The sequence below is a fragment of the Cervus canadensis genome, chromosome 5, assembly GCF_019320065.1.
Source record: "Cervus canadensis isolate Bull #8, Minnesota chromosome 5, ASM1932006v1, whole genome shotgun sequence".
NCBI classification, from domain to species: Eukaryota; Metazoa; Chordata; class Mammalia; order Artiodactyla; family Cervidae; genus Cervus; species Cervus canadensis.
Genome location: NC_057390.1, coordinates 97843336 through 97856734, shown reverse-complemented (window position 1 = coordinate 97856734; position 13399 = coordinate 97843336). Strand labels below are relative to the sequence as shown.

The 13399-nt window shown below is 55.5% G+C and overlaps 2 protein-coding genes across 12 annotated transcripts in view; one reads left to right on the top strand and one right to left on the bottom strand.

Moving 5' to 3' along the window:
* SPACA9 (sperm acrosome associated 9) overlaps positions 1-6061 on the bottom strand; it is an 11496-nt gene extending 5435 nt beyond the window's left edge. For both annotated transcript variants that reach the window (XM_043469957.1, XM_043469960.1), the window contains exons 1-2: positions 5924-6061; positions 3236-3428 (exon numbers count right to left, since the gene is read on the bottom strand). The gene's annotated coding sequence lies outside the window, so the exon portion shown is untranslated. The remainder of the gene's footprint in view (positions 1-3235; positions 3429-5923) is intronic.
* Positions 6062-6137: 76 nt separating this feature from the next.
* AK8 (adenylate kinase 8) overlaps positions 6138-13399 on the top strand; it is a 132315-nt gene continuing 125053 nt past the window's right edge. For 4 of the 10 annotated variants that reach the window (XM_043469947.1, XM_043469943.1, XM_043469945.1 and 1 more), the window contains exons 1-2: positions 6138-6434; positions 9841-9925. In XM_043469947.1, the coding sequence (XP_043325882.1) occupies positions 6267-6434; positions 9841-9925 (253 nt within the window). In that variant the 5' untranslated portion in view covers positions 6138-6266. Of the gene's footprint in view, positions 6919-9840; positions 9926-13399 lie in introns of all 10 variants that reach the window. The other 6 variants (XR_006269629.1, XR_006269628.1, XM_043469950.1 and 3 more) reach the window with 2 other exon arrangements.

The following is a 13399-nucleotide window of genomic DNA, read 5'->3' as shown; positions in this document are numbered from 1 at the left end:
CACCACACACACACACACAACACACACCACACACACACACACACACACACACACACACACACACACCTCACTCCAGGAACACAGTTCTTGGGCCTCAGTTTCTCCAGATTGTTGGGGTTCTATCACATCACACACACACACACCACACATCACACACACCAACCACACACCACACACACACACACACACACACACACACACACACACTCTCACTCCACGACACGTCTGGGCCTCAGGTTTCTTCCCAGATTGTGTGTGGTTATCACACCACACACACCACACACACACAACACACACCACCACCACACAACACAACACACACACACACCACACACACACCACTCTCACTCCAGGACACAGTCTGGGCCCAGTTTCTCCAGATTGTGGGTGACTATCACACACACACACACACACTACACACACACACACACACCACACACACACACACCATCACAACACACACACACACCACACACACACACACACTTCTCATCTCCAGGACACAGTCTGGCCTCAGTTTTCTCCAGGTGATTGTGGGTCGGTGTCTATCAACACACACACACACACACACCCACACACACACACACACACACACACACACATCACACCACACACACACACACACACACACTCTCACTCCAGGACACAGTCTGTGGCCTCAGTTTTCTCCAGATTGTTGGGTGCTATCACACACACAACACACACACACACACACACACACACACACACACCACACACCACACACACAACACACACACACACACACACTCTCACTCCAGGACCACAGTCTGGGCCTCAGTTTCTCAGATGGTGTCTATCACACACACACACCACAACACAACACACACACACACACACACACACACACACACACACACACACACACACACACACTCTCACTCCAGGACACAGTCTGGGCCTCAGTTTCTCCAGATTGTGGGTGTCTATCACACACACACACACACACACACACGGCCTCCCATGGCCATGTGTTAAATCTATTCATCAGCTGGGATCCAACTGTTTTAAGACATCTGCCACTCAACAGTTGGTAGCAAAGTCTAGGGATTGTTTTCCAGCTAGGCAGGGGAGGTCGGCACCGGGACCCTCTCAGTTTGAGGTGCGGTTACTCGTCTCTGTGCTTGGGGCAGGAGCCCTGAGCTGGGGTTTGCCAGTCCCAGGGCAGGACTGGCAGGGATGCCTTCTCCTGGCCCCGCCATGCTGTTTGCAGGGAGGACGCAGGTTGGAAACACTGATGCTGTGGGGAGCACGCTCACAGACGGTCCCCGGTGTGATCCGGGAGGTCCGCAGCGCGTCCAGAGCTGCTGCTGCGTGGAAACGGCAGTGGGTTCTGTCTTCCATGACATCACAGGTTTACTGAGCACATGCCAAGTGCTCGGGGTCACAGGTTTATGGAATGTTAGGGCTGGCAAGCACCTCAGAAGGTCAACTCCCCTTAACCTCGGGGGAAGCTGAGGCCCTGGGTCTCGCAGCAACCTTGTGCTGGAGACACCCTAGGTCCTGGGTTTGCTGAGGTCTGACCGCCAGCATCCTCGAAGGTGCCGCAGCCGCTGCCCCGCACCGCGAGGCCCCGGCACACGGGGAGCCCAGGCTCAGCTGCGCGGAGACAAGGCCCCAGCGAGATGCTGCAAGTGGAAGGGGCCAGAACGTGGGGGGCAGGGGGACTGAGGAAGGGAAGGACGCATGCATTCCAGGCATGCCACCAGGTCCCAGGCTGGGAGGAGGCTTGCTTCCTGCTGGGCCCCGCCCTGCAGACGTCATGGGGCCCTTTTGGCAGCACCATCCTGAGCACCAGAGCCTGCGTTTGCCAGCAGGACAGCACAGTGCCACTGGGGTCAGGCCTGACCCAGGGCCACGTGGGGCAGGGCCTCCTTCCATTCAACTTCCCACCAGTTCTGCTGAAACTAACCCTCACCCAAGACAGGCGGGGAGTGGGCTTATGGGATGCTGCGGGGCCCACGGTCAGACACCTGTCATAGCCAGCCAAGGCCCCCCCAGCCCTACATGCAGGCGGGAATGACGGTCAACCTGGGTGCAGTGGTTTTCTGTTGCCTCCTGTGGAGGCAGGCCTACCAGGACCTGGCCTAGGGAGAGGAGAGTGAGGCACATACCTGGGCACATACAAGGTAAGGGGGTGCCAGGAACTCAGCAATCAAGACAGGTAAAAGTGAGCATGACGTGCGCGCCCCCCACCCCCCCCCCGGCCAAAGAAAAGGCCGCAGGAGCTGCCGACGGCTCGGCCTCCTAGGGGAGGGAAGGTCTGGAAAGAAGGCCGGCTTTGGAGAGGAGGGTGGGCAGGCAGGCAGGCAGGCGGAGGAGGTGGGGCCCTGGGCAGAGGGTGGAGGCTGTGGGCAGGGCGAGGCTGAGGCCCCACGTGAGGGTAGAGCTGTGAGGGCAACCACGGGAGCTTCTAGCCCAGGAGGCACAGAGCACTTGAGGCGGTCATTCATTCATTCGTGCTGAAGCGCCTTCCAGGGCTCAGACAACCTGCAGCGTGCTGGACTGGGCACACAGCACTGAGCCAAACAGACGAGACTCCCTGCCCTGGAGGGATGTTAGGAGTGGGAGGCGGACAGTGAGCAAACGGTAGTTCAGATTCAGGAGAAAAGAAAGCGGGGGGTGGGGGGGTGGCCAGAAGGGCTACGTGGCCCACAGGAGGGGCACGTGCAGGAGGCGGGTGGGTGCAGGGGAGGCCGAACTGGAGCCTTCAGCCTTCACCGAGATCCTGGGCGGCTCGCCCCAATCCTCCTAGAAACAGCCAGCTACTCAGCGAGGCTCTAGGTAAACCCTGGACGAGCTTCATCTCAGATGCTCGCCATAGCCCGTTGAATGAGGTACCACGGTTTTTCCCACAGGACAGACGACAGAGCTGAGGTCTGGCAGCTGGGATGTGAGCAAACCCGGATGTCCCACTCACTTCTGCCCGATTTCACTGAGCCTGAGATCTTTACTTGGTTACCTCCCCTCTTCCCCTCACCTCAATGAGGGTCCATTGAGAGAAACACACCAGATACCAGATTGAGGCTGCAGGGAGGTGGGTGGGTGGGTGAGGTGTGGATACCAAGGGCCTACACGACCCAGACCCAACACCTTGCTTCCACTTGTGAGACTGTTCTCTGTTCCCCATCCCAAAGCAACAAGGACTAGCATTCAATGTATCCTGCTCCCTGCCACCCTCCTGGGCTTGCCAAGGTCTTCAGGGATACAGCCCTACCTTGGCTGGTGGCCCCAAGAGGCCCTGAGAGCAAAACCGACTTGGTTCTTGATCCTATTGATTTGTGACATGCGCACCAGGAATGTCGTGCGGGGAGCTGTAATAAGCTATCCAAAGCGACTGTCCCTTGAACAAGAGTCACTGCAGTCAAATTAGTCTGGATGAAAGGCAGGGGGTGCAGGCGCTTCTCGATCTGGGGGAGGAGGAAGGAAAAAGTGATTACCCACTAGATTTTCAGCTTTAATTGATTTGTATTTTTCCTGGCTGTTAAAAGAAGATTAAATCACGGTATGAAAAGTGCCTAGGGCTTAAAATAAATGAGGAGAAAGGCAAGTCGTTTCAGAAATGTCCAGGAAGCAAGCCGAACCTCTGCAGTGCAAATTGCAGGCTTGGTGGTTGTGTTCTTTGTTCAGAGGGAGGCTGCTTCCTTCCCTTCCCCAGCTGTCTCTGCAGTTGGATTTGACTTGACAGGCCTACCAAGGTGTGCGTGCTTTGAGGAGGCAGTTCTGAGGGGAAGAGAGCCCTTTTCCCTTGGAGGCCGTGTCTCTGGGCTGGTGACTGCTGGCAAAGGCTTTGGCTAGGAGTCAGGAAACTGAGTCCCAGGCTGGCTCTTTGTTGTTGTTCGTTTGCTCAGCTGTCTGACTGTGACCCCACGAACTACAGCACACCAGGCTTCCATGTCCTTCACCATCTCCCAGAGTTTGCTCAAACTCACATCCACTGAGTCGATGACACCATCCAACCATCAATCCTCTGTCGCCCCTTCTCCTTCTGCCTTCAGTCTTTCCCAGCATCAGGGTCTTTTCCAATGAGTTGGCTCTTCACATCAGGTGGCCAAAGTATTAGAGCTTCAGCATCAGTCCTTCCCATGAATATGCATAGGAAGGCTGGCTCTACTTTGGATTTAATGAGTGACCTTGGCCTAGAATTTTCCCCTTTCTGGGCCTCAGTTCAGTTCAGTTCAGTTCAGCCGCTCAGTCATGTCCAACTCTTCGCAACCGCGTGGACCACAGCATACCAGGCCTCCCTGTCCATCACCAACTCCCGGAGTTTACCCAAACTCATGTCCATTGAGTCACTGATGCCATCCAACCATCTCGTTCTCTGTCGTCCCCTTCTCCTCCTGCCTTCAACCTTTCCCAGCATCAGGGTCTTTTCAAATGAGTCAGCTCTTCGCTTGAGGTGGCCCAAGTATTGGAGTTTCAGCTTCAGCATCAGTCCTTCCAATGAACACTCAGGACTGATCTTTAGGGTGGACTGGTTGGATCTCTTTGCAGTCCAAGGGACTCTTCAAGAGTCTTCTCCATCACCACAGTTCAAAAGCATCAATTCTTCGGCACTCAGCTTTCTTTATAGTCTAACTCTCACATCCATACATGACTACTGGAAAAACCATAGCCTTGACTAGACGGACCTTGGTTGGCAAAATAACGTTTCTTCTTTTTAATATGCTGTCTAGGTTGGTCATAACTTTCCTTCCAAGGAGTAAGTGTCTTTTAATTTCATGGCTGCAGGCACCATCTGCAGTAATTTTGGAGCTCCCCAAAATAAAGTCAGCCACTGTTTCCCCTGTTTCCCCATCTATTTGCCATGAAGTGATAGGACCGGATGCCATGAACTTAGTTTTCTGAATGTTGAGCTTTAAGCCAACTTTTTCACTCTCCTCTTTCACTTTCATCAAGAGGCTCTTGAGTTCTTCTTCACTTTCTGCCATAAGGGTGGTGTCATCTGCATATCTGAGGTTATTGATATTTCTCCCAGCAATCTTGATTCCTGCTTGCCCTTCCTCCAGCCCAGCGTTTCTCATGATGTAGTCTGCATGTAAGTTAAATAAGCAGGGTGACAATATACAGCCTTGACAAATTCCTTTCTCTATTTGGAACCAGTCTGTTGTTCCATGTCCAGTTCTAAGTATTGCTTCCTGACCTGCATACAGATTTCTCAAGAGCCTCAGTTTATCCATTTGTAAAATGAGGGAGTTTGGATTAGAAGCTCCTCAAGGGCTCTTCTGCTTCATTCTAATGCTCCATGATTGACAACTGATGAGGAAAGAGAGGGAAAGTGGCTCAGCCAACAACTTTGCACCATTCTGAGCCTCCAATTTCTCATCTGTAAAATGGAACGAAGGTACCTATTTCTCAGGGTTGGTGCAAAGATTCAGTGAGATAATATCACTAAGAGTAGCAGCTATGCATTGTGCATTCACTACACATCAGTTACTAATACTTCTGATACATTAGCTCATGGAATCTTCCATAACACCCACTTCATAGGGGAGAGAAGTGAGAGCCTGCCAGGGCAGGCTGGCACAGTTAGTTGAGAGTGGAGTCAGGATTTGAACTCTGCGCAGTCTGCATTGACTATGCCATACTCCCTCTCCAGAACGTTCACAGACCCCATAGTTTTGTTGAGAGTACAGCTCAAAAACGGCAGCTCCTCCTGAGAAGAGCAACTGGACAAGAGCTAGAGCTTCCATTTCAGTGCTGTGGCCACTACCAGGCGTTCCACCCCCCGCCCCCCACCCGGGATGAACACGATTCGCAGATCTCCTTCCCCCCATCGTGTCCCACCCCATCGGTCTTTTGGGTCAGCAGAAGCGGCGGGCCCCCTCCATTCTCCAGCGCCACCCCCTCGCCCCCCAGTTTCCAAATCCACGGCTTGGGTGGCCCTCCCCAGGCCTGCTTTAACCTTGGTTGTCCTAGAGCGGCCTTCACTCAACGGAGCGCCCTGAAGCCGGAGAGTCTCCGCGGGTGTCTGGGGCCCCGGTAGGGCGGGGAGGCCCTTCCCGGGGCTTGGGCGGAGGGGTGGGTGGGGTGGGGGAAAGCAGGAGTGAGAAGGGGCGGGGCCGCGGGCCTGATTGTTACCGCCGCTGCCATAGCAATCGGGTCACGTGGCAGCCCAGCCTCCGCCCCCGGAGCTGCCCGCTGGTCCCCGGCGTCGAGGGACACACCCGTCCCTCCTTTTTCAAACACCCTGCCCCACATCTCCGGGAGTTGGTGATGGACAGGGAAGGCCTGGCGTGCTGCAGCCCATGGGGGTCACAAAGAGTCGGACACGACTGAGCGCCGGAACTGAACGGCCCCACATCTACCCCAGGGTCTTCCTTTTAAAGACGGGGAAACTGAGGCCCAGAGAGGGGAGCTGGGGTGGCTCAAGGAGCACCGAACGCCTGGGCCGGGGCGCCTTGGCGGAAACAGAAGTAGGATCCGCCTCCCGCCTCTCCCGGGCCGACGTGCCCTCGGGGTACTGTAGAGTGTCTCAGCGCAGGAGGGGGCCCTCTGAACCAGGAGGCCGCAGCAGGAGGAGACTTGGGGTTCCCCGCTGAGGCGCGCAGAGTCGGGGGGCGAGGCCGGGGCTGGGGAGCATTTGATTCATGCGGCTGAGGGATCCGGCTGAGGGATCCGGCTGAGGAGACCCGGAGCCAGACCCGGCACCAGCCTGGCCCCCGGGGTGGGGGAGGGGGGGCGGGAGCGACGCGTGCTGATGACGCAGCGGCGTGGCGCCCCTGGCGACGGCGGTCTCCAGGGAGCGGCGCGTGCTGATGACGACGTGGCCCTAGCGACGGCGGTCCCCAGGGAGCGGCCGCGCTGCGAAGCAGCATGGACGCGACCACTGCCCCTCACCGCATCCCCCCGCAAATGCCCCAGTATGGGGAGGCGAACCACGTCTTCGAGTTAATGCAGGTGACCCGGGAAGCCCTGTCCTATCGCGACACCAGGCGGTGGCCGGGGACCCTCTTGGAGGCGGTCCGGCTGCAAGCTGGCGATCCTACATCTGGGAGGGGTCACGTCTGTTAGCCACGAGGCCGCCCTACTTGGGGTGTCCGACACGACTGTGTCATCGTATCCCCAAGGAACCCCTCGACCGAAAGATGCTCCTTGACCCTACTCAGCTGGCCCTGGAGGGAAGAAAAGGGGGCAGGCCATCCCGGCCGTGACTGGACCCTTGCTCCGACCCAGTCATGTCGATGACCTGGAAGAGGTTCCTTCCTTTTTCTCAGTTCCCCTGTCTGTGAAACGCGAGGTTGCAAGAGGTGGTTTCCAAGGGACTCGTCGGGTGCTGACCATTCCCAGGCTGGCTGCGGTGTTGTGTCTGAGCTGGGGAGTGTCGGAGTTGAAGGTGGCCTCTCCATCTTCTGAGAGGCCCGCCTCCTGGGACACAGCCCTGTGGTGTGGACAGCAGCTTTTCCCACCCGGCCCTTTCTCCTCACAGCCAAGCGTTCAGGGAAGCTTCCAAGCCCTCACCCTGAGTTCCCGACCTGACTGATCCACTGCCTGTGTGACCTGAGGCAAATCCACGCCCCAGCCTGTTCTCCGGGTTTCCCTTCTGCATCTTGGGGTGGTGGTTTAGTCGCTAAGTTGTATCCGACTCTTGCGACCCCATGGACTGTAGCCTGCCAGGCTCCTCTCTCCATGGGATTTTCCAGGCAAGAATACTGGAGTGGGTTGCCATTTCCTTCTCCAAGGGATCTTCCCGACCCAGGCATCCTGGGGAAGTGAAGGCTTTGGGAGCTGAACTGGAGGATCTCTCAGCCACTCAGGTTCTGAGGGCCAGAAGGAAGCCAGAGCATTTGTCTGCTCCTCCGGGTAGACCCCCACCCCCAGAGGCACCTCCTCAGTGATGCCTGTGGCTGTTTGAGCGTCTGACAGCTCCGAGAGCAGAGCTCAGAGTAAGAAACCCACGTCTCTATCTCTCCTGCAGACATACGCTTCCTTTGGAAAGTGTTCACTGATAGAGGGCGCACCAGAGATTTCTAAAACCGAGTGACTGATCTAAGTAGAGGAGATAGCTAGCTGAGTCCTCAGTCCGCAGTGGTGGCGGGCAGGACACAGGCAAGTCCTGGGGGCACCCTGGTCTGCTCTTAGGGAATCTGGTGTCTCTCATAGCAATTGTTGGAAGGAGTAGCCTGAGGAAGCTTTTAGTCCATTATTTCCAGTCCTTAGTCATTTCTGTGCTCCCTACATGGTTTTTCACCATTTTCATTTTTTAGCATTTTTATTTAAAATGATTTTGGACCCACCGGAAGTTATGCAAGTAGCACAGAATTCTAGTGTATCCTTCCGCCAGCTTCCCCCAGTAATAACAGCTAACGTAAGGGTAGTGCATTGTCAAAACCAGGAAACTGACACAGGCACAATACTATTAACTAGACTACAGACCTTATTTGAATTTCATCCATTTTTACCAGCACTCATTTTTTTTTTTTTTTTTTCGTATGAGTCTGTGAAATTTTCTGCTTCCCAGGTGGCTTAGTGGTAGAGAATCCACCTGCCAATGCAGGAGCCACAGGAGATGCAGGTTCAGTCCATAGGTGGGGAAGATCCTCTGGAGAAGGAAATGGCAACCCACTCCAGTATCCTTGCCTGGAAAATTCCATGGACAGAGGAGCCCGGCAGTCTACAGTCCTTGGAGTTGCAAAGACTCGGTTGCGACTGAGTTACTGAGCATGCGCACATGCATATACCACACACTGAAATTTTATCACAGGTATAGATTCATGAAACCAACAACATATTTCCATTTTAACGTCATCATTTCTTTAAATCAGTCCACTTTTAAAAAGTTAACTTATTTTATTTCATCCTAAGGTTTGATGTACTCATTTTTCTAATACACATCAGATAAGCAACTATTTAAAATTAAAGTTTAGAATATTCATCTGTGAGCTATCTAGAATCATCTCACATGGTCTCACCCGCACCATAGCACCATGGGTCATGTCCAGCTGTGTGTTAATAGGTGTGGAAGCTGAGGCCCAGACAGGGGAAGGGACTGGTGGGATGCCAAGTGGGGCTGGGCCTTCTCACCATTCAGAGCTGTTTCTACTGCACCGTTCTCCATCTGCCCACAAAGGGCTGCAGCCCTGCCTGCTTGTCCCCAGGGCAGAAGGCTGCTCCTTTGTGCACCGGCGCTGCTCGCAGCCACCTGGTTCATTTCTGTGCCTTTTTTTCTAGAACCATGGAAGCTGCTTTACTTTAGAATTAAATGGCCAGACAGTCCCAGGACTCTTTAGATTCCTGGCTAGTACATACCCTGTCCCACACTGGACAGATGCAGATAGCCGCAGCGGCCACGTCACCCAGCACACGTTCTGTGTGGGGCCGCTTCTGTGGTTGTGCTGGGCACCGAGATGTGGATGAGGCAGGAAAGGGGATGCGTGGGGGCCACAGGAGCGTGCCACAGGATTGACCTAGTGAGCGTCATGAGGAAAAGTGCTTCATCCTGAGGGAACAACATCTGCAAGGGCTCTGAGGGGTGGATGGGTGCCCTGCAGGAGAGGGATGGAGAGAAGGCTGGTCTGGGGGGGGGCCACAAAGGAGCTGAGAGGCAAGGGCCCCAGAACTGCTTGCTCTGAGTCAAGGGCGCTTCCTCCCAGCTCCGCCTCCCTCCAGGTGCCCCTACCCCCAGCAAAACCCATGTGGCCATTCCTTCACACCTCTGCTCCCAGGGACCAAGGCAGACACACACTAGGGTGGGAGGCAGGGAAGAGATCAGGTCCCGTAACTGGTATCCATAGCAATGCCAGGTTGCTTGGCCACCGGAGCCTGAGACCTTGGGTGCCCATGCAGGCGTCAACCCCCTGAATGTCTGCCCTGTGCCCACAGAACATGCTGGAGCAGCTCCTGATCCACCAGCCCAAGGACCCCATCCCATTCATGATTGATCATTTGCAACGAGACAACGATTATGGTGAGCACCAGAGTGGGCCTCTCCCTCTCCCACCCCATTCCCAGCTGTCCCTCCCCTCTTCCTCCTGGGAACCACTCTGCCCTCCCTGTGCCTAAAAGGGAGGTCACAGCAGGGACGGGGACAGGTTTTGACCACTTGGGGAGGTGGTTAATTGAAAAAAAGCCTTAATTTCTTCTGGAGCACAACTCATACAAATGCTCTTGCCAAGTGATTAAAATAAAAACCTCAGAATGGCCCACAGAATCAATTATTAATGCTTTGGCACGCCCCAGCTGATGTCGCCTGTTGGGTTTAAGCTCTGTGATCACTCCACTTGTCAGGTGTAAGTGTGGCTTCTGGTCTACCCAGACAGGCTGCGCTCAGCTCTTCCTGATGGTCTTGTTATGGGCTCTTGTTAATGAGTTCCAGAGCTCCCCCAAACCTCGCCCAAGTGAATGCAGGCCAGCCAGACCCAAGGTGGGTACCCAAGACAGGGAGGAGGGAGAGGAGGCGCTCTGTCCTGCGGTCGATTTGCCGAGCGAAGGAGCCTGGCCGTCCCGCGTGAGCTGTCAGGGAGGCCGGTGTCCCGGAGCTTTGATGTTTCTTTCACTGGAGCATTAGCTGCTTTGAAGGTGTTCCCGGCACAGCAGTGAAATGAGTGGTGTAGCCGAGAGGGACAGAGGCCTGAGATGCCTGTGGCGGGGTGCAGAGGCCTCAGATGAGAAAGGGAGCGAAGTAGTTTTTTTTAAAAAGGGTGAGAGAGAGGAGACTCAGAGCCGGAAGGTTGCCAGGCATGCCTGATCTCTTCTGGAGGCCTGCCCGCCGGTCCTGGGCGGGCCCAGCCCATGGGAGTGAGGGGCTGTTTCAGAGACCAGAGTGGGGCAGCGTGATGTGGCGTGGAGCACCCCCGCACGGTCCTTTCCTGAGCCTCTAGGGAGGCAGAATCACGCGTCTACGCTGGGTGTGAGCTGCCGAGGTGCCCCAGGTGGAGACCGAGCCGGGGTGGCGGGGCTGGGGGTTGTTCTGCTCTGCCCTGCGGGGACTCGTCTAAGGGGCCTCGGTTACCTGGTCCTCTGGTTGGTGTGGGTGGGAGGGAGGCTCCCGTGCTCTGTGGGGGTGAGAAGCCCCCTTGCTTCCTGGTGGTCCTGCTGCAGATCCCCGCTCACCACCCCCGCCTCCCCAAGTAGCCTCTTTTGTCTAGAGGAAGCTGTTCCTGCTGCCTTACCCCCTAACCCACCCCCAGGCCGTTTGGAGCTGGGACTGTAAGCTCTGTTAACCGAGGGATGCGGGGGGCACTTCTGCCTGTGTTCCCCTCTCATGCCGCCCCCCCACCTTCGCCCAATCAATAAAGCAGAGCACAGTCAAAAGAAAGGAAAAGTTAAAGGCCAAATAAAGCCTCAGTTTCCTCCTCTGTAAAACGGGCATGTCTGGTCACTGAGATGGAGGCAGCCAAGCCCCATCCTGGCCCCTGGTGGTGTCAGTGGAAGGGACGCCGAGGCCTGGAGGCTCCGGCTGGGCTTCAGGTGGTGCTGGGCAAGTGTCCGCTTGTGCGAAGCCCGGTGAGAGTTCTGAACTAAAACCATACTTGAGAAAAGAATGCTTTGAACTCTGACTTGGGTTGCGGTGGCACTTCCTACTTCCGGCTTGAAGAGTTCTGTTCAGGGGCGTGTGTGCCACGCTGTGTGTGCCCCTGCTGCCAACCTCACAGCTTCACCAGTCTCCCCGCTAGAATTTCAAGAGCCTGACCTCCAGGGTACCACTCGTCTTTACACTTTTGTCTTGCCCCTCTCTGTGCAGTTATGACTTTCAGTGTCGAACTGACCACTTCACCAGAATTTTGAAGTCCAGACATCACCATTCTGTTTTAGCCGCAATGCAGGTGTCGTCAGCTGGGCGCTCATCTCAGGCACTGGCCGTCCCGTGCCCTGGTCCGCTGCCTCTCCCCTCCCCACCCCCTCACACCCCCTCAGCATCCCTTTCCATTTATCCGCAGGCTGCCCTCCGCAGAGCCCTTCCTCCTTTCTCCACGTGACACCGCTCTGTCCCTCTCCAGCGGGGTGGAGAATTCAGACCCTCTTCGTTCAGCTCGAGCTGGGGGTGGGGGGCTCTTGACTGTCCTCCCCGACACCTGGAGTCTTAGGCTTTTGGCCCAGACAGTCTCAGGGAGTCGAGTCGTTGGATCCCAGGAACCACAGTTCGGAGGGGTCGACTTGTTCCTGCAGCCCTCCACCCCCACTCCCAGGCCTTGAGCCAGCAGCTCGGAGGGACGCGGGCACATCTTTGCGCTTTTGCTCAAGTCCCACAGCTTAAGTGAAGAGAGGGCATCTCTGGTGCCCGTCCCATGCCCAGGCCTCCACCTCCCGGTAAAGCAAAGACACGGGAGAAGGAGGGGAGGACGAGGAAGATGGGGGAGGACCACGCTTCCAGGATTTCTCTAGGAGAGGAGAAGCTGGAAAGAGTTTCACGCGCCCTCATGGTTCTAGAAGAGGACAGGGGGCGTGGAGAGGTCCCCTGGTGTCCAGCGAGCATTCTTGCGGCCCTGGGCTTGTGGGTCAGTCAGTCTTGCCTTCTCCCAGCCGTACAGCGGCCTCTGTCACCTGCAGCCAGGTATTCAACCCCCTGCCGGCTCGGCCTGCATGTTGGATGGGCGGGGGGGGGGCGGTTCCCTGCGAGGTGTGGTGACATGGCCAGTGGCCAGTGTAGAGGGGCAGAAGCCTCTGGACTCCTTGCATGGAGTGTGCACGTGAGGGGGTGGGGGAGCCGTTGACACAGGGCTGGCAGCCCCTTCGCTGCGAGAAAAGCAGATTTAGTACAAAGTGAGCATTTACAGTAGCCCTGGGCAATATTAAAGCAGGCGATGGTGTATATAATGGTGTGTTTCGTTTTTTATCAAACGTTTGTCCAAGAAAGCTGTGTATTAGAGCTCCAATACCTAAGGGTTTTCTTGTGAATTTTAAATCATGCTCCTAGTTAAACCTCAAAAGGCTCTGTGGATGGAAAGGTTTTTTGATTTCCTTTGAAGTGGGTTGAAGAAGTTGATTACTCTTGGCAGTCAAGCAGCCTTTTATGACACTGTTTATAAATAATTACTCATGAGCAGGGCTGGAGTTTCAAGGTGTTAGATTTTAAGAAACTGAAATTAATCACATAAATGTGTGCAAGAAATTAGGTGGAGAGAAAGGCCGTGTGAATGTTCCCCTTTTAAAGTATTTTCAGAGATGTGTACAATTTGGGTGCCACTTACAGGAGCCCGGAAGGCGGGCCAGGGTTGGGGGGGGCCTTCCCCAGCAGCCGTGGAGCCTCATAACTTTGTCAAAATGAGCGTATGACTTGGGAGTCTGTGTGTTCCCAAAACGCTGTTGTCAAGGTGCAGTCCCCCTTCTCCTCGGTCCCTCGGACCCCGAGCCCTGTTGGGTCTGCCCTAAGTTCTAGGATCCTATGGTGGAGGCCTGGGGTTGGAGCCCTAGAGAGGCAGCAGGGTGACGGGCACAAGGG